General features: G+C 36.1%; 1 protein-coding gene across 1 annotated transcript in view; it reads right to left on the bottom strand.

The window, feature by feature from the left end:
• EFL1 (elongation factor like GTPase 1) overlaps window positions 1–21,194 on the bottom strand; it is a 64,978-nt gene that overhangs the window by 33,886 nt on the left and 9,898 nt on the right. Inside the window, exons 13-15 of the mRNA XM_066558999.1 lie at window positions 12,917–13,068; window positions 12,027–12,205; window positions 11,223–11,358 (exon numbers count right to left, since the gene is read on the bottom strand). Of these exons, the coding sequence (XP_066415096.1) occupies window positions 11,223–11,358; window positions 12,027–12,205; window positions 12,917–13,068 (467 nt within the window). The remainder of the gene's footprint in view (window positions 1–11,222; window positions 11,359–12,026; window positions 12,206–12,916; window positions 13,069–21,194) is intronic.

Raw genomic sequence — 21,194 nt, 5'->3', positions numbered from 1 at the left:
TTGGAAAAATGGAACCTCTAATTTTTAAAAATCACTCTTGCATTTTGCCCCTATACATAACAGACCTCACTGGAGGCAAGGTAGTAGGTAGTTAGTTAGTAGGAAGCAAGGTAGTAGGTAGTTAGTAGGAAGCAAGAAATTTTAGAAAAGAACCCTACTTCTTTTAGTCTTAATTAGATGCAAAAGATATCTAAATTTGGTTCCAGGCATTAATGACAAAATTTAAAATACAATCAAAGTAAGGTGAGCAAGTGTTCTGCATCTTAAGACAAACTCAATGTTTGAAGGGCCGTTAACGTTATTCCTTGTCTATGACTGGAATTTAACAATTCTTTACACATAATGTTCTCACCCATTCAGATTCTGAAACATGTAAAACTAGAAGTACTATCTAGGCTTGCTCTTTTCAAATCATACCATTTTGACCATGAAATTACAATAGTTTTTACTGACTAAATATAAATGGAGTTGAAACTTACACTGCTTGGTTTGCAGAATACTTCTAGTAAATATCAGCTTTTCCAATTATTTACTAAATCAAAAAGCACTACAAACAATCTAAACTTTGAGCCTTAACTATCCAGTGCTGCCCCTTTAACAGTGTTGTTTAGCAGTGCTCCACAGTTTGACATCAGTTGATAACCCTAAATATAGCTGTGCCTGAAGTCCCCCCCACAGTTCACAGCCCAGACAAAGCCAGCTCCATGACTCACAGCCTGACACAGGCCAAACAACCCTCACAACACTTCTGCAATTTCAGCTGAGACACCAACAACATCCAAATCTGGGATAATATTTAGAAAATAAGTCATTGAAACACAGCCTTTGTTAACAGCCTCTTGACTTTTGAACCTTGCTGTTTGTTCCACAGGATTGTGATTCTCTGTGAATCATGTCCCTTCAGTGGGGTTATGTGCAAAAACAACTCCAAACTGGTCTTCCCCACTCCAGCTCTCGTGCCCACAGTGCAACCCCTCACTGCTTTCTCTGAACTCCTTGAAGAAGCTCTGGTAACAACAGACAATGGAAGCAGAGCAGAAACATCCAAAGGAATAAATGAAGGCATCTGTGGCTAGTCCAAATGTAGAAGTGGAGGCATTTCACAGCCACAGATGGAATTCATTTATTGTAAGGATGCTGTGTATTACAGGCACCAGGGCTACTACCCAGTAAGAGGAACACTTCTCCACATCAGGTGGGGAAGCAGGAATCCTGCTCCTCTCCCCCTTACACTTCACATTAGGAAGTGCTCCAGGAATTTAGAACACTGTTCAAGTAAATTGCCCTCACAGATTAGTGGTTTTGCATAAATAATGCCAGTTAAAAGAGGAGCTTTTTCATCTGCTTAGGCTGTGGTTAACTAAAATATTCTCACAGAGTCTTACTTTATTGACATGGGATAACTAAGGTAATACAAATTAAAAGCAGAGGTGGAATAACAGAAATACAGAGAGAAAGGTGGAATAGAAAGGGAAAACAAGAGGTTAACAGTAAGACTTGGGCTGGGGATTTTAGGGGGAAAAGGGTCAATTTCAGAGCCATGTTAACACTCCAAAAACAGCGGAGGGAGGTCCAGCCTAATTTCTACAGTCCAGCTATTACTCTGAGCAGAAGGCAATTAGTGTAGCCATGAAAGTTAAAGAAACATTCAGAGAGGAGCTCCTTTTCTATAAAACAGTAGCTTTTCTCAGGAAAAAGAAAGTGTCAAAAAAAAAAAAAGAAGCTCAACAAGACGTTTTCATGGCAGTGGCTTTACTTAACACTACACTGCCTCTGAAACCTGTACATTTCCAAGTGGAGCTAATAAGTAGGAACCATGCTGATTGCAGATTTTTGGCTCTCAGACTACTCAATGAGATTAATTTAATTTAGAGTCAAAACATTTGTAGATTTTCTGCATGAAGAAATATACATTAAAAACTATAATCCAAAGTTTCCACTACACTGACAGTACTGTGAATCTATATGAGACCTTCATCCAAAGCTGAAATAGCAGAACTTTTTGTATTGTATGAAAAACAGTGCCCTCTGGCTTCACATTAAATGGGAGTAAGAAAACAGTTTAAGAATAAAACAAGGCAACTGGTTCCTATAGCCAGTTCTTGTAAAAAGCATGGGAAATTACATGACAATTCTCTAATTACCCTAATTTGTCAAGGAATCATCATAACTCAGTTGCTCTGAATATTGAGATATTTAATATACAAATTAAAATATAATCCTTATCAGAGAGTTGTACATATGTTCCAAGAAACAAATTCAGTGAAAAACAGATCATCACTAAACTTGTTCTTTAGAACTGTTTTGTTCACAGGATACTTGTTTAAACTAGAAAGATGGGGAAAAGCCTTATTCAATCAAATCCACATAAAGGAGTTTCAAATTTGCAGAACCTTAGAAAAGACTTTATATAGAAACAGAAAAGATTAGATATTCAAGAGAACTGTAAACCTTTTATTGCTAAACACATACAGAGAGCAACCTCCTGGTGTACTAAAGGTGAAAATGGAAAGATTTAGAAGAAAATACACAGAAGTGAAGAATTATGGAAAAGTAACGACAGACTTTGTTAGATGTAACTAACAAAGCCTACACTGCCTAGAAAAACCATGTTTATTTATCCATTACTTCAGGGCACAGAGAAGATAACATTTTGAGACAACTACAGTAACTTCTAGATGCAAGTTTCTCCTCCCCTGCCCGAAGAGTTACACATGGCAAATTTCAGCAGTATAAGTATCAGGTAGGAGAATATTTTCTATCATTAATACAATTATTTGAGTTATTTAGGTTGTGTTGGGAAAAGCACAGTGCTCAAGAGTGCAAAGAATAAAGAAGCAGGACTGTATTTGAGGCCTTGCAAGAGAGAAGCTGTGTTAGCAACAGAGGTGCACACACATGTGAAATACATCTCTATGATACAGAAAGCAATGATTATCCACATGGGTAACTTTATGATTTAATGTCATTTTTTACAGCCTTCTCTATCTTTGCAACTGCATGCTCGAATAAAAGTCCAGCCTAAATGACACCTACAAGGCAGTATTCCAGTTATAATTTTATTTAGTTACTTGCCCCCAAGTATACCATGACTTGATACTGACAAACATCTACATTTCACAACTACCTTTTAGTACATTAAGTGACTACCTGTGCAATGAAGCTGCAACTTTATTCATCTGATGGAAATTGAACTTTATCTGCCAAAAACAGAGAAAGGAATAGCCAGATGATTAAAATACATCTTTTCAAAGATGTCAGGATTTGATTCATGTACACCATCACAGTAGCCAGAGAGATGTATTTTCCATAAATAACACTGCAAAACCCTAAATCCTTTTAGTACAGAACTTCTTTTCTGCATTGGTAATTGGACACATACCTAAACAGATTTGATTTATGGTGTATTTTTTATGTCTGAATGACTATACATGAATTTACATGCAGAAAGGCATGTATTTTCAAACCCATTTGTGCTTAAAGCAATTATTTTGCACCTATTTCTGAAATGACACTGAATGCTCTGTCTGAACTTTAGAAAACCCATGGTCACATTAAATAAAGGAAATGTTCCTTCAAAACAGCTTTCTGAAAGTTTGAGTTCTAAAGCAACAACTTCTGGAAAGGCAATTCTCTAGCATATTTAATTCAGAAGGAAGAAAAGCCTAATGCCATTTTGTACAGGGGGATAAAAATTTCAATTATATAGTCTAAGTACAGAGCCTTGTTAAATCAGATAATTTACACCTCTGTTAAAAACAGCCTCAAACACTGACTCCTCAAGAGAGGCCTGTTTGCTGAATCCCTCAGACATTGACTCCAATGCCCTGATGTCCCAAACTGGTGTTTCCCACTCTTGATCCAGCATTTCGTAGCTGCACTAACAGGAAGGATTTTCTTAGAAATGGAATGTTATTAACTTTGAGAACAAAACTGAAGTCATTGTGGTTCCTCTATTACAATTCCTCATTTAGTAATGGATACTAAAGTCTCTTTAGAGATTTTCCACCAATCAAGGCAAGTTAGATGGTTTCCCTTAGAACCACATCAGAGGAAAGGAGGGAGCAAACAGCTACACTACAGACACCTACTAAAAAATGCTGACATACTAGTTTTAAAGATGATACTGCCTTTAAAAATATACAACACACCAAAGAAAAAAAAAAAAAAACATGCTCCAAGCAATTTTTATAAGCAGACAAAGGAGCATAGCATTCAGGCTCTTGAAATGAAAACATGAGGTCATTTCCCCAAATGATCACTGACGTATCTCAGTGTGCTGTAAAAAATCCCAAATGCAACATTGCAGATGTGAGCTGAGCAAATCATTTCACAACTTCACCTTAAGATTTCTCTTACCATTTTACATTGATGATAACTTACATTAACTACTGTAACTTCTTCTCTTTATACAGTATTGGAAAAGAGGTTCATTAGCCAAGTAATAAATATGGATATTTCTGTAGGTAACTGTTCTCCCTTTATTTTTACACACACTTTCACAGAGGAAGAGACTGAAAATAGTTCACTGATGCTGACTTAAAGACAGTAAGGTGTGAAATACTGGGGGAAATCCCTGTCTTTTTATTTTAAAGAGATTTGCAGAATTACACCCATCCAACCACTCAGGAAGATGTGGAGGTTTTGGAGATAAGCCAGGTAGTACCTGTGACCTAAAGCCAGTTATTACTGCAAGGTTGAGTAACACCTGCCCAGGGGCAGTCACTGCAGAGGTCAATTGTCCACTCTGACACAAGAGGAGTCAGCCCCTCTACCACTGGCCCTGAATTCTGAACAATGAAGAGCAGTGTGATAACAGGCATTGGACAAATTTGAAGTTTCATGACCAATAATCATTTATGTTTGCAATAAACTCTGGGGTGATAAACAGACAACTGCCTGCACCTCAGAGCCTGTGCCCACTCTATTTCTAGATGTTTATATTAAGGAGCTGCAGAACATGTGCCTGCTGCTGTGCTCTGAGCTCCTCCAAGCAGCAGTGCTATGAAATTGTCTCAATTCTTGTTAGCCCCACTGCTGCCCACAGGCACACAAGCAGCAACAACCAACACTGACAAGTCTGGGCAGTTTTCCTTCTGGTATTATTTGGGAAACCTCAAGCAGCAGCAAGAAGCTGTGTGCATACAAACCCCAAAGAATCAGGAGTGCCTGCCTCACATTTGAGAAATTATATAGAAATCTAATTTCCATTCACAAAAAAGCTCCGTTTTTACAGATTATAAAAATTAAAAGTTGCTATAAAACTGGCTTAGAATGTTTCATTGCATTCTCCCCTTTTTGAAAAATTTAATCATTTGCATTTTTTGACATTATAATCCAGCAGGGGTCAAGAGCAAATTTACAGGCATTGTTATAGATGAATGTAATATGACTTTAGCTTAAATACTCTTATACAGTTCAAATTTTAAACTATGATTTAAAAACCCCTTGTATTTTAGTGGCAAGGCTAAAAACATTTGTAAGATCTCATAATCAACTCCTGAAAATTAGAGCAGAGAACATTCCAGAAGCACTAGAGAATTTAGAAGTGTTTCTCCTCAGAAAGGATTACTACACTTACCATTTCCTTTTATAGTCTTAATAAGCTTCAGTCAGAAAAACAGAAAAAATACAGATACTCAAAAAGCAATTTAAATTCTCAAAAAAAAAAAAAAAAACAACAACCAAAAAGACCCACCAAAAACCCACTCAACAAAAAGAGCTTTATAAGGAAACTATTAACCATTCAAAGTATGCTTCCAAAAAGATTTAGCCGAGTTAATAAAGACACATGCCAGTGCTATAACTCTGACCTAAGACAGGGCATATTTTCTTCCTCTCAAGTGATATCTTGTTATTGATTTGAAAACAAGGTAATGAATCCCTTATTTCCTTTGCAATAAAATTTGTCAAGTCAAAGCCCCCAAAGTAAACCACATGAAATGGTAAGGCAAACAGGGCAAAGGAATCTCAGCAGATGATCAGCAAAATACACTTCTAATTTCATTTGGTGCTAGTTCATCAGCTGTGCACTATGCCATGTTATGTTGCCCTCCAAGCAATACAAATTTCTAAGCCTGCCTTCTTAGAAAAGCAAAGAGCAGAAACTGCTAAGGGACTAAATCCACTACAGCAAAAATAGAGTTAAAGAAAATGGTTTCAGTTTCCAGCTCTGAAAGGGGCCAAGCAACAGATTAACTATTCTGTCTTTAGCTCAAAGAAACAAATTGAACATATTCAATTTTTTCAACAATTTAACTATTAATAAAACACTAACTGGGTAGGAATATAATAATATTAATAATATGGTGTCAGGTAAATGCAACAGTCCATGAAGATCAAATGTCATTCAACAACAAAATCGATTAAACTATATACCTATTCCTCAACAGGGCTGGATTACTAAAAACAAGCTAAAAATGCTATTTTTAGCCTTAGAAGGCTATTTTACAGACATTATAAGATGGCAGTTAGAGATAAAAAATTTAAGTATTCCAAAACGGAAGACAAAGGTTTGAGTTTTCTTTGTTTCATTCACTATTTTGGGCTAAGTTCAGTAATATTCTGGAGGAAGACTGCCCTCCTGTGTTCACCCACCACAGCAGGCTGGGCTGAGACAGCCCCTGCAGCTGGAATCACTTCAAGCTGCCCATTTTATTTATTTATTTTTTTTTTAAAATAATCACATTACTGATTCAGAGAGTGAAATTAGTCCACCAAATGTTTGCACAGAAATACAAGGCTGGTGAACAGCAGGCCTGTTCCTAGTGCTCTCACAGAAGGTGGCAATGCCTGCTAGCTGGCACCAGGCCTAGAAAGCCATTCTAGGCATTTAAAATGGCATTGCTGCTTGCAGCTGCTCTTTGCTCTTAACAGAGGCTGCTTATTAAAAGCTCCTAAATTGTTCAATGAAGTCCTAAAGGAATAAAATGCTTGTTAGACACCTTGTAATGAGGTTAGCTGTACTCCTTCACACCAGCTCATCATGCTACTGCAGTCCTATGGCACCTATCTTCAGAAAGGTACCAAAAAATCCAGAGGAATGAATCCATCATCACCCACATTTCCTGCACCACATTGTTCCCATGTCAAGAATCCTGTGAGTGCTTTATAAATAATTAAAACATGAAAGAGCACTATGGGAAAACTAGCATTTTAGAAATGGAAACACCAAGGTACACAACAGTGGGTCATGTAGGAAGTCTGACAGTGAGCTGGCAACAGGAGGGACTTCCAGACTGCTGCTTTTAACAATGTCATTTGGTAAGTTAAAAAACAAAATGCTCCTAATTTGGTAGAACTCTTGATATTCAAATAGCTAACTGCATTTGAGAACATTCAGGAAATCAGCTAGCCTCCTATGAGCCCTACACTAAAGCACTACAAATCCAGTGGCAGGGGAAAAGCTTTGCTTTTAACAGTATTCAACAAGACACAAAAAGCACTTCAACAGTCGTATAGGCAGCTCTAAGAAAAATCTAGGTTTTGTACATTAGCAAACACAAGTCCATTGTTAGGGTACTTGTGGATAAAAAGCAGCACACAGATCAATAATTTCAGATGCATGTCATTCTGAACTTGTGTGTGTGCATGCACAACGTGCCTTGAGATAAACTCTACTCCAATTAACAAAAATGTATCACTGAAGGATCCTTCAATGATTCATTCAGGAATAACATGAGACTGAGTCAATTAAAAAAAATCCCACATTCATTTACACAAGTATCTAAACCAGTGTTTTCAAATGTGTGTTGTTTTTTATATCAGCACTTGTTTACTACCTTTACTACCTTAGAAATGGTAATCAATATCCAGTATGAAAACCCTAAGCCCTTCATCTGTGCATGATATGATCACAAAAAAAACACTGCCTCTTTTCCCTTTTTTTTTAAATACTTCTTTACACTACCTCCAACAACCCCTTTTTTGCAGAGAACAAAAAAGGTATTTTGTTTTCAATTATAGGACAGAAACAAGAAAAATATTAAAAAGGGAGGGAGAAAAAAAGAAGCTATTATTCTGTGCATCTGGAGGGCATGCACTTGTTAAATCTTTACTTATGAGCCCAAATTACTTTTTCCTCACATACTGCCTCATGATTATTCCTTTGTCACTTTGGGGATCACTCAGTTCTTTTTATAGACTTCAACCACAAGAATTTCACAACAATTGCTGCAAAGTGATGCTTTTCCTGTAATTGTACTTTTTCTTTGACTGGTTCAAGCAAATAAAGTAAACAAATAAATAAATAAATGTATTTATATACATAAAGGGAAGAGATTCTTACATGGGAACAAGCAAATCAACCATCCCATCTTCTTGCATTCCCTCTAATTCAGACTTATTAATAGTTCAAGACACTTAGTGGTGTGAGGCAGTTTTAATTTAGACTAATATTCTTAACATAGAAACATAATTGAAATTATTTAAAACTTGCATATAATAATCTCCTTTGTGGAGCTTTCAACACTGTTTCAATTTAAGTTATTGTTTTGCCTCATGGTAAATTTCCTTCATGGAAAGACCTAATAAGTGCTGCTTTCCCACAACTTTCATTAATAAAAAAATGAAAAAGAAAAATTATTTATAGTAGTGTTAATTCTTCTATTTGTGTGCCTGCATTATCAGTCTCTACAGCTTGTTAAACAATACCTAACACTAGTTAGAAAACAGAAGGTCTTACATACAACATCCAAACTAAATCAATTACTGCATTCTAACTAACCATTTCTAATTTTATTTTTCAGAAGAGAAACCAAGCACTAGCAAGGGCAGCTATGGTAATCAAATTAGAGAGCAGTGGATTTCAGGCTACAGCCAGGGCTCACCTCCTGTCCAACACACCCCCTCTGGAGACGTCTGCATGGAGCAGGAACCTCCAGTGCCACTGATATTCCCAAGGGAAGTGTCCCAGCAAGAACCTAAGCTCTAAAACACTCACTAAAGAAGCCAAACCTCTGGATAGCCAGATGATTGTCTACATCAAGCTCTTTTCTCTATTTTTGCTGCAGGAAAGAAGGACAAGCCTTTAAGGAGAATGGGACAGTGAGAATGGCTTGCTGTTTGCACAGATGATATTATGGAAACAAAGACCAGTGTTAGTATCTTTAAGACAAACACACTATGCTTCAATGCTTCATTGCCCTTCCTGCTGGGGGTGTTTTGCAATCTCAGATTTTCAGCAATTAAAAGGGGAGTAGTATTTTAAGGAAATGTTAATATTACTCTCCTTTTAAATGAGCAGAAGGAATAATGGATTACATCTTCCCATCTTCATTAAAATGACCTCTGTATCAAGCTTTGTCTTTGATCACTAAACCTTTCCATAAGCCAGTAAAAAGGATGAAAAGGCCACTTACTAGAACCAAGCAGATCCTCCCTTGTAAGAAACAATCTAACAATAATAGCAAAAACCCCCGAACCCTTACGAAAAAAACCTGCAAAAAATCTATATCATGAGTCTTAAAGTGGAAATAGGCAGTCATGATTAACTGTGTATTCCTTATGGCAATAACTTAATTATACAGAGTGAAACCACAGAGCTTTCAGAAAAGCTTCCTTAATTTACTGGATAATCCACAAGCAATTTCCTTATATGGCTGGAGAGAAATCACTGCTATGTGCACTAAAGCTGCAAGACAAATGGCCTTACAAACACAAATCACTGTTGCTAACTGGAATAATAAAGTCTTGCATCACCATTGTTACACATTCCTTTCATATAAACGCATTGCATATTCTTCTGAGTGTGATAAATCATCATCAAATCATTAAACAGCTTACTGAATTTGTGTAAATTAACAGTGCAGCCTTACAGGGAAATGGGAGAAATAAAGGAAAGGCATTTAGTTTAAAAAAAATCTTTAAAATTACATTAGGTTTAAAAACCCAGCATACAGACTTGAGCTTATATGCTTCAGGTAAAAATGAAAACTTGCTTTGTGTGATCACTTTACAATGACGTGATGGTAAAAGATGAAATACCAAATTTAGTCTGGATAAGATTGTCTGTGAATTCTGATCTTAAAATTCTAATGAATTCCTCTAAATATGACCATTTAGAACTCTTACTACTCAAGCAAACTGCTTTTCTTTATGGAAAGCTTAGACCTCACTGAAGAGCAGCCTTCAGCACTGGACTACCAACAAATTCTGGTAGAATCTGATGGTTACATAAACCATTCTTAAAATTTGGTCCAAATCTTAACACCAAAGACATAACAAAATCCTCACAATATATTTTTTTCTCTGCTGGAAGCAGCTCCAAGAGTATTTACTATTTGCTGTGCACAAAGACCACATTCTTTCATTTTTACTGTGAAGTGTTTAGGGATGGGTTTCCCTATTTTTTTCCAAACTCTTAATCACTTTTTGAACTACACAAACAATATACTTAATATATTTACATACACTCACGCAGTTACCCACTCACACTCAACCACACTCACTCACTGTTTTCATACTGCAAATGGTCAACTAGAATCACACTACAGCAAGGAATAATTCAGAATTTTAAAATATTAAGCTTCCAAATAAAAGTAATTCACCAGCTGCTCATATTCTGAATGCTAGACCCATGATAAAAGCGACAAAGCATGGTTAGCTGCCTAAATTAAAATATTTCAACCCTTACAGAGTACACCTATTTTTCATTTACTGTATATATACACCATAAATTTCTAAAAATCAGGCAGTACTCATTCTAGAGCAAAGCAGCTCAGAATCTGGCACAAAAGAGCATAACTCAATGATTAGGTTGACTTTTACAACTTTGTCCATAGAGAAAGTGAAAAAATTGCCACAGCTATAAAAGAAGTAATTTTTAGCACCAGGGTTCAAACAGACCCATAAATAAAACTACACTCATCCACATCACTAGTAAAGTCACATTAAAGAATTTCCACTGTTGGGAAAATATTATAAATAATCCTTGCAATCTATGAAATATGGAAATTTACTACTGCCTTTGGCAATTCCTGGCAGCAATGCTTACCTGGCAATCATCCAGCTTGAAGATAACAGGCTAATCTGTACTTTTCTCCTATTCAAAGTGTACAGAAATCCCAATTTAATTAGACTGCCTTCCCTTTTTGCACATACAACATGCCTAGAAATATTCATGGATTTAAAGTTTCATATTTATTAGTCATATTAAACCAACTTCAGTGTATTTTGGACGACATAAGGATTCAGGCTCTAGGAAATTAAACCCTAATTCTTACCCAGAACATTTCCTGCAGGCACTTCCTCAAGATCTTCAAGCTCTCTTCCCATGAGTAAGTAGAGGTTCTCCAAAGTGCAGCACGTCATGTGAGGAACTGCTGGCAGATGATCAGTGGCAGAGCACTGGGATGACAGCTACACAGACACAAAACCAGCATTTGGACATTCAGCACTTAGCTCTGATAAAAACTTCCTCCACAAAACCTCCTCGCATTCCAAAGCTTAAAAATACAACCCAAAGCATTTTCATCTCAAACCTCAAATGTCAGAAACCAACATACAGTCACAAAAATCCAGACTTGAGGCAAACATGTGAATGTAACCAAGAAGATATAAAATAATGCTTTCTTTGGCAAATTTTAGGTATGTACTACTTCTACCTCACTTTTCATTATCACTGAAAAAACAAATGTTTTGAAGTAAATGCAAAAGTAATTAACCTCTTTGATCAGAATCTCAAAACATTTAACACCAGTTTTTCCCAATACTATTGTGGACCATCTCTTCTCTAAAAAATTCCTTTTTCTTCCACTTTTTTTTAAAAACAAAACAAACACATATTGGATTTAGGTATAGTGTTGTATTAGCTAACCATAAAACTATTTTGGAAATGTTATGGTTTATAATGAGTTTACAGACACAATCAGCTATTAGCACTACTACCTAAATTACTTTGATACTTTTTGGAATTACTAACTGGAACTTTTTTTCCTTTTTTTTGAGTGAGACACAGATAAGAAGTTAAGTCATCAGTTTTTCAAAAGAATCCCAAGTTATTGCAACAGTTCACAGTCAGCTCTTACCTTATGCAAAGACTCAGCAGGATCATATTTTGGTCCTAAAACAAAGATTTTCTGCCCTCTTTTCACCATGCCACTGAACACTCTGGCAAAAGCAATGAAATACTCCTTGTTTTCTGCTTCCTGTTTCACTGCCTTTGAGGTCACACTGTCTCCTTCACCAGGGAGCTGCTGCTCTTCACCTAACCAGTCAGAAAAAATATATTAAGCATAAAACCACTTTCTGCCTCATCATCTGGAGGAAAAAAAAATTATATACTACACTGTCACATGTGGCCAATCACAGAATTGTTCCCATTAAAACAGATCTTTAAGATCCTGAAGTCCAAGCCAGCACTGCCAAGTCCACCACAAGCCCATGTTCTTCAGTGTAACATTATTAAATATCCCCAGGGATAGGGACTCAATGACTTCCCTGGGCACTCCCTTCTAATGCTTTACACTGCTGGTCAAGAAACTTCTCCTCTACACCTTCTCTGGCACAACCTGAGGACATTTCCTCTTGTTTTTGTTACTTGGGAGAAAAGAGCAACCCCCAGAGCTGTTAACCATAATCCAGTCCTGCTGTTCACACCCTGATTTTGTACCAATTTTGGCATTGAAAGTGACTCCGCTTTTAGCAGAGCATCTCCTTGAAGCATCATCTCCCTTCAATGACTCCAAGTACTGAGATCAATCAAGCACAATCTCAGGCTAAGGAACATCAATCTATGGCACTATTTCACCATTTATGACCTGTCTTACAAGCTTTCTTACAAATCCCTCCTCACTCTTGGTTCAGCTCCATGCATTGCACTTTAGACTGGATGATTCACAATGTGGATTTGTAAGATGCCCCTTGGCAACACTATTAAACATTTTCCTAGAAAATCAGGTATTCAGGTACCACATACCTTTTGTATCACCAGTGTTCCCAGTTACTTCAGGTGAATTTTCACTTGGGGTTTTTTCTGACAGCTCCTTCCCTTGACTTGCTGCCAATTTTTCTGCATGCCTTCGTTTGGCAAGTTCCCGCCGATGAGCAATTTCTTCTTGAGTTAATGGCCTACATTGTATTTTAAAACATCAGTATTTGGTAATGTCATTTATTTTAAAATAAATTCAATAACAGTAATTAGAATACTGTATTTGACATAAGTAAAAACTCATGCAGAATGCCTTTTGTCCCTCAATACAATAATTTTAAGTCAGCTAAAATTAGCAAACTCTTCCTCTACCATATTTAGACTTTTATTTTTCTTCCAAATACAGAGATCAAATACTGCCATTTTTAATTACTCATGTTATCTTTATTACTTTAAGGCAATCTTTACATCACGTGCTTAAATGCAGGGAAGAGTCTCTACTTGTTAAAGCTCCCTTACATAAATAATAATAAGCCCATTAAGGCAAAGGATTTAAAACAGACAACAACAACAAAAAATAATTTTAATAGGCTGATGCATCCATCTACTCACTGGTACACCCTGCCTTAAAGCAAACTGCTTCCAAGTATGATTTAGAGAAATAAATAATAAAAGATAAAGAATATTATCAACAGTCTTACGTAAGGCAATATAAAGAGTCTTGTTTGTGAATGCAAGCATTTTAAACAGCAAAGTGATATTCACTACACACATATGAAATCTAACAGCATTGCTCAAAACTGTCCATTTGATTTTTAAATCTGGTCCTAAATAAAAATATGTTATATGATGTTATCTTGTATTTGATGATTTTAAAAACTGAAAATAAATTCAGACACTAGTCATCCTCTCTTTTCAGTTATTACTCTGTTTCCATTAATTTCCCATGTAAACATGGGGAACCTAATCATTACAGATACTTCTATGAATAATCTATTCTGTTTACTAATTTCAGTATCAACAACTTCTCAAGTAATGTGCTGTTATGTGCCTACATTAAAAAATAATCTTTAGTGCTGTAACTTAAAAGCAGAAGAAATAATGAAGTTATGTAGACATAATTTTTTTAATGGAACCAGAATGCTGTCAATGTTTTGGGTATTTTTTTCCCCTCCCCACTGGGAGCAATGAACATATATATTGCTTTCCAGCATTAATAAATTTCCAAAATATAAACCAATGTATTTTTATATTACGTTAGTATTCTTACTGAAACTCTAACTCCAGAGAAGGAACAGAAGTCTTTCTACCATAAAAGATGCATTTCTACAACACAGCTGGAGAAACTAATCCCAAGTCTTGGACCATGACTTCAGCTGAAGAAGGTGAAGAACATAATCCCACAGAAAAATCTCATCTACACTTCTCCTGCATTTGCTCACATGATGGAAACAAAACCAACAGTTCTTAGTATTAAGATGGCTTAAGATTTTTTCAGTCAACTGCATCAAGCACACAGCATTAAAACAAGAAGGGCCCTATTGGTAGTTTTAGCTTGTTGAGTAGCCTTGGACAAGTTACTTCCTCTCTTCAGCCTCCACACTTACAAACACAGGTCAAGATTTCCTGAACAGCAATAGCAGTAATGAATGATAAGGGGAAGAAAACCACAGGAAGTACTACAGCAGTAGAGTAATTTTTGTTTGCAGAAAAACCATATAAATATGATCTCAACTAAAAAAAGGGCACAAAAAAAAGGACTCACTTTGCTATATCAACTATTGCACCCTTTGAAATAGGGAAAAACCTTATTAACCACAGGTCAAAGGTTTTATGTGCAGTCAGTAGAAAGAGTTACTGGACACCTATTCTGCTCTTAACTGGATTAATTAGGGGCAGGAAGTCTTGAACAGATTGAATGGCTGAGACCAACTCACTGCCAGTAAGGTTTTTATTTATATCGTATTCAGGATGGTTTTCTGCATGTAACACCTTCTCCAAGAGACTCAATTTAAAAAATGACACACTTCATTAATCAAAATTCTTCATAGAACTTGAAGAAATCCCAAGGAACAGTTATCATGCTTATCTTGAACCCAACTGTTCAATTTGAAAGAGTAAAGAAACTACACAGAGGTTTTAAATCTCTCTAAAAATTACCTAAGAGAGGCCCCCAGGATAAAATGTCAGCATTTGAAGCACAGACTTTTAGAACTCAGAATCTGGGACAGACATATTGAATGTTATGGAAAAGGAGAATGCAAGAAAATCACCACTTCAAACTTTTTAGGAACTTAGTTTTTCTTTTTTTTAAGGAAAAAAACATCTCTTAAACAGTCATGACAGAATTAAGAATATGTATCTCTAAAATTTCAAATACTGTGGTATTTCTGCTTGGCTTGTTTATTTTACTGCTGAAGAGAACAAGGCTTAACAATACAAAATGCAAAGCAGATGGTAGAGAAGAAAAATTTTTTATGATTTTTTTTTTTCCTGAAGGCAGCTGTTCAAAGTTATTTAAAGGTTTGGAATGTCAGAAAAATTTCTAGAGGAGATAGATTGATAGGGAAAGTACAGATCAGACTGCCAAGGGTGACATGAACACAGTCTATATATGATGGCATAATATAAATACAGGGACTATGTATGCATTCCAACACATCTGATTGTCCAAAACTACCTTTTATTTTTGCAAATAATCCTGAGAGTAAAAGAAAAAAAAGTTTCTTTGCTTTTTTCCACTTTATATGGTATTTTTCAATATCAGTATATTTAGGTGTTAAATAGCCCTAACCACAAATATGAAAGGTACCTTAAGATTCTGAATGCACTGGTCTAAGTTGCAAACACACTTAGTAATATTCTCATTTTGATAAAAAAGCAGATTGAGTGTAGGTGGGACTTTACTGCAGGTACAACCTAGTCTTCCTTCCTGGTTTCTGTCACCATCAACTTCTATAAAATTAGTTACTCCCAGTAGTATCATTAGAAATGACAAAAAGATCATGTTGTCAAATAAACCCTTATATAGAGTTGTAACACAATCAAGCAGAACACAGAACAAGATAAATGCACATAAAGCACTGGATCTGTAACAAAATCAGTTTCAAATTATACCCTGAATTATTCAACTTCTCCAGTTGGCAAAACCAATCAGAAGTAAATTTTGAACAAAAGCTGCCCACACCAAAAGAAAGCTTGGTTCTTCTTCTTCTTCTTCTTTCCCCTTCCTCTTTTTCGTTCCATTAGAAAGGAACAACAGCCTCATAATACTAGCAGAAAGAAAAATGGCAACATGCAATCACACAAAAACCAGCAAATAAAAATTCTGTAGAAGAAAGAGAAAGAGAGATCCCTTGACTCCAGAGAAATGCTTTAGCACCCAGACAGGGAGCCTGGCACAAGTAATGAAATGGAACAGAAGGGTGACCACACCATTACCAACTCAAACATGTGGTAAACAAATGCTATGGAAATAATAATATGGGAAAGGGTATCATATACATGCCATTGACATTTAATAGATTGCTGATTTAAGGCATTAGATTTCAGGTAATGTAAGCAAGCTCCTGCTGACTTCTCTGATTCCCACATTCCCCCAGGATAACACATTTAGTTCAAACTGAATGACAACTAAACTTCCTTATGCAATGAATCCCCTGAACATGACAGCTTTTCTACTCTTTCGCATTATTAAAGACAGACTTGAAAAATTCACTTAAAAAGAGTGAATAATCAGAACAAAACTGCCAAAGATAAATTCGTCTTTGATTACTGAAGTGTTATGTTTATGTTTTTAACCTCCAGACCATTTTAAAAAGGAAACACCACAGTCAAAACATCAACTGCTTTCTGAAAGACTAATAGTACTGCCAACAAATGTCTGTGATACATCTCTCATGCCATGAACAAACAATGGTTTCCAAGCTCTGAGAATGCTTTCTCTCCATACAGCTTTTCCAGTTTAAACTGCATGAGCTCATGGACAGATGTGTGACTTCAAAAGGTATGGATGGAGTAACTTCTGATAATATCTTTAAATCCATGTAATTAATAGAGAATCCTATTCATGACTCTGCTCTTCACAATTAAGTTCTAGTGAAATCATTGGCTGCTGCTCTGCTCACCAGGCACCCAAAGGATCCTGTCAGCAGCATCCCCAGGGACAGCTTGGTCAAGTGCAGTTTGCTACATTTCAGCACAGTGTATGTCCAGTGGTCTCCCATATCTTTTAGAAGCTCATTAATTTCTGAATTAAGCTACTTAATGTCTATGGAACAATTTCCATTCACAAACTAATGTACATCTACTCAGATCATTTACTATCAGTTCTATTGCAATGAGACTGGTACACAATTCACAGTAGAAATAAATGTGTTAACACAAAAGGAACAATTGAAAATTATCCAAATCACAACTTATGCAAAATTTCATACAACAGACTTACAGGACTCTTTCAACAGGGAATACTCAACTGTTTGTATTACATTATATAGCAGATATCATTCATTCTGAGACAAGTAATGAAATAAGGTATCAATCCCAAGCTGTCACACTGCCTGGAAAAACACTCCAGACTGATAGAGCGACCTCTGATTTATCTCACATGCTGAATGTGCAAAAAAGAAAAAAGAAACTTGAAGCAAAACTCTCCCACAATGTTACAAGCTTTACTCACTTAAGCTCACCATTACACAAACTATAGTATGTCCAGAGATTCAAATTTCAACCATTATTCTGTATTTCTTCCTTGGATCAGTTGCCAAGGTCTTAGCCAGATTCAAATGTATATTATTACTGAAATCTATTTCATGATAACCATAACAGGAGTTTTAATTTTTGAAAAGCATTTATTAGTTATGGATGCCAAATTCAGACACTAACCTGTAAATCTGACAGCCCATTCAGACGATACATGTCCTATTCATTTCTAGTGCACAAACTACAATTTAGAACAAATTGCTAATGAAAACAGAAGATGATGGGTTCTGATCACACTGAAGCTGCTGCAAGGCATATTGCCTTAAACACAGAAATTAATTTACTTGCAAGAAGATAGTAATTTCTTACAGAGCTTGGAGCTTTATACAGGTTCTCATTTTGATCAATGCCATTTCAGCTGAAGATCTGGCAAAAATCACAGGATTTTTTTTCCCAATACACTTTTTATAAAACATTAGAAAGAATACAAATGAAGCACACTACAATCTGTTTGTCTAAGAGATGCTAACAAGCTGCACCACAAAACAAAGAAACAACTATCACTGTCTTCATGCAGAATTGTATGGAGAAGTGTCTTTCAGGGTGACCCCTAAGAAAAAAAACAGTCCTGATTTCAAGCTGACTGAGGAGAAAGAACCACCTTTCATATTACTTTCATATTATCTGGAGGAAAATAATAGAGGTATTATAGGTTTTATACCTCCCAGGCAGTAATGAAATATAATTTTAGTGCACTAGCTTATCTGTTCAATAGACTTTTCTTTATTACCACTGGAAAGTAGAAATCGAATTTCTTCAGTACACTTTATTTATTTACATTATTCAGGATTATAAGATGGACTTGAGGTAACATAAAAGGTTTGCTTCCTATTGCTCACACTGCACTATATCACGGCAAGATTTACACATAAAGCTTTACTAAGTAAGAAGATGATTTCATCACAACAAACACATGATATTCAGTTTCTATTTTCTAAACATTTTACATTAAATACCCCTAGCAATTAGTTGGAAGCAATTCAATTAACTACTAAATATTTCACTTTTACACTGGGTTATATGAAGACAGAACTGTGAATCTCAAGAAAAGCAAACTGGTACATTTATATTCCCTGTACCTAAATGCCAAGCTTGGCTTTTATTCCTACACCTACACTCGAGCATTCTGTCTTAGACTGGGGTTCAAAGTCACACACCAGTAGAATTGAGAGAGAGAAACAGCATTTGCTGAATGAACACCTCATATTGCACACAGCAATACACTTTAGAATAAATAACCACAGGCATCATCAAATAGCCATTACATAAAGCAAGTGGAGCAGGGGCCCTAATCTGTTCATCTTCTCTGCCCAACCAACAATTCACATTTTTGCCTGACTTGGTGGGAATTAGCAAATAATTTCAGAAGATCAGAGAGAAGAAACTGGAAGACAAAACACTTGCAATTCTCATTTGTTTACAAAACCTGGTAAAAATTAATGAGAGTGGTACCATATAAAAAGTCAATTTACAAATCTTTCCAAGGAAAGATAAATATAAGCTGACAACCAATTTTACCATGTATTCTGCAATTTAAACAGTAAAAGCAAAATCATACCAGCTTTAGTATAGAATCTATTAATTTTAAAGTGACCTTCAAGGAGATATTAGTTGCCAACAGCAGTCTCAAAGGAGGTTGTTTTAATTAAAAATCCATCCTTTGTTATCATTTACTGTACACCCTGGACTTAGAAGAGCTTTTTGCTTTTCCCAACTTATGCTTAATAAGTTACAAGCAGATGGCAGAAATGAGACAAACTATCAAAAAGGACAAAGGCAGTTTCAATCTTCCAACAAAAGTTACAAAAAAGTAAAGTTACAAAAAGGTAACGTTATCCAATACTGCCTCACAAAAGGAGAAAAGAGACACTAGCATAGATCTACATTTTTTTCCCTGTGGAAGTAGAAGACAAGCCTTCCAAAAAAAAAAAAATCTGAAGAAAACTCTTCGATTTTTTACATGCTTTAGCATGCTTAAAATCAGTCCTTCCCTGCTCCCAAGGGATGCAAATAACCTTAGGTGAGTCCAGCAGTCAAACATCAAGATACACAAGAGCACAGCTATGGCTCTTCAAAATTAACATGAAAGTGAAACACACAACATGGATTAATGTTCTTCAATAGGAAAATGTGAAACAGCGTAGATATTCTGTTTTTCCCCATGTTCAGACATGGAGCACCCTCGTGGAATGCCAGTTTAAATACTGGATCTCACATGCTGCACTCAACCATCGCTCAATTCTGTTAAGCACAATCTTCACTGAGTAACTGTAAATAGCACACAATGACCAATAGCATTAAAAATATGCTCAAGAATCACAGGTACACAATGTTGTGTTTTTAAAATACTTGAGTTCTTCAGAGTGCTTTCCTTCATTTAGAACTAACCTCCTTTTCCAATTTCTACAAGAACTGCTTACCTGTAGAATCTTAACAAATCAGGTGTTGAGAAATACACATTTAGCTCTATTGCTGTTTTTCAATTAATGGAAGCCAACTGTCCCTTCAAAACACATCTTAGACATTACCTAATCAGGAAAAATCACACAGTACTTATAATGACTGATTCCCTCCAAGAAAAACACATATGTGATTTCATTTTAATATTAGCTAATTAGTAAGTAATTGAATTATTTAATAGAAAGGCCAGCAAGAGATACTTTTCACACAAACTACAGAGCAACACATAGAAATTTTCAGTATTGTGGTTACTCTCCTTTCTCCCTGTTTATTCAGTGCACTGAAAATTTCAATCTGGCATATGTAAAAGCCACCTTTGCCCCTACTTCACATACTCATCACCTCAAAGACTCTTGATTCTCCCAACAAATAAAAAACCAGGTCATTATCAGTGACAGAACAGCCAAAAAGTGATGGCCTCAGTGCAGTTGCCTCTGCTAACTGGAGCCCATGCCCAGGAAAGGAGACAAAGCAGGAATGGCGCTGCTGTGCCACACCTGAGAGAGAGCTCCTGTGCCAGAGACATTTCAGGAGAGCACTCAAAGCAAAACTGCACCATCTAGTGTCTGCTCAGCCCATGCACACGGAGCATCTTCTCCCTGGGGGCTAACACTGCAAGGAAGATTTCTGCTGGAAGACTCACAGAAGATAACCTCGGTGAGAAAAAAACTGAAATAAATCTAGCAAGTGCAAGAAAAAGCTTAGATAGTAGCAAAGCTTTCAAATATTACTACAGTAGCAGAACTGCTTTTCACACAAAGATTAAACACAGTCTAATTTAGCAGGAAAATGATAATTTTCTATATTACTTTGCTGTACAGTGACAATCTCCCCAAAAACATAAAATGGCCAGTTAACATAGAAGTTGCCTACTGAAAATAATCCAGAGGTTTGGAGGGATGAAAGGTTAAGATGAACCTCATTCTTGCAAAGTCATCAGAAAAGTAAACCTCATTCTTGTAAAGTCATCAACATTTCTTCTGCACAAAAAGCTGGTGGTTAAAGTAGTAAACTTAAGTTTGCCAGGAAAATGAGATCTAGTAGGACCTACTCCTCAAAGAAAATAGGATGGCTATGAGAAAACAAAAGGCTGTAACAAAAAAAT

This window comes from Molothrus aeneus, chromosome 13, assembly GCF_037042795.1.
Source record: "Molothrus aeneus isolate 106 chromosome 13, BPBGC_Maene_1.0, whole genome shotgun sequence".
Taxonomy (NCBI): Eukaryota; Metazoa; Chordata; class Aves; order Passeriformes; family Icteridae; genus Molothrus; species Molothrus aeneus.
This window is presented reverse-complemented; position numbering and strand designations above follow the sequence as displayed.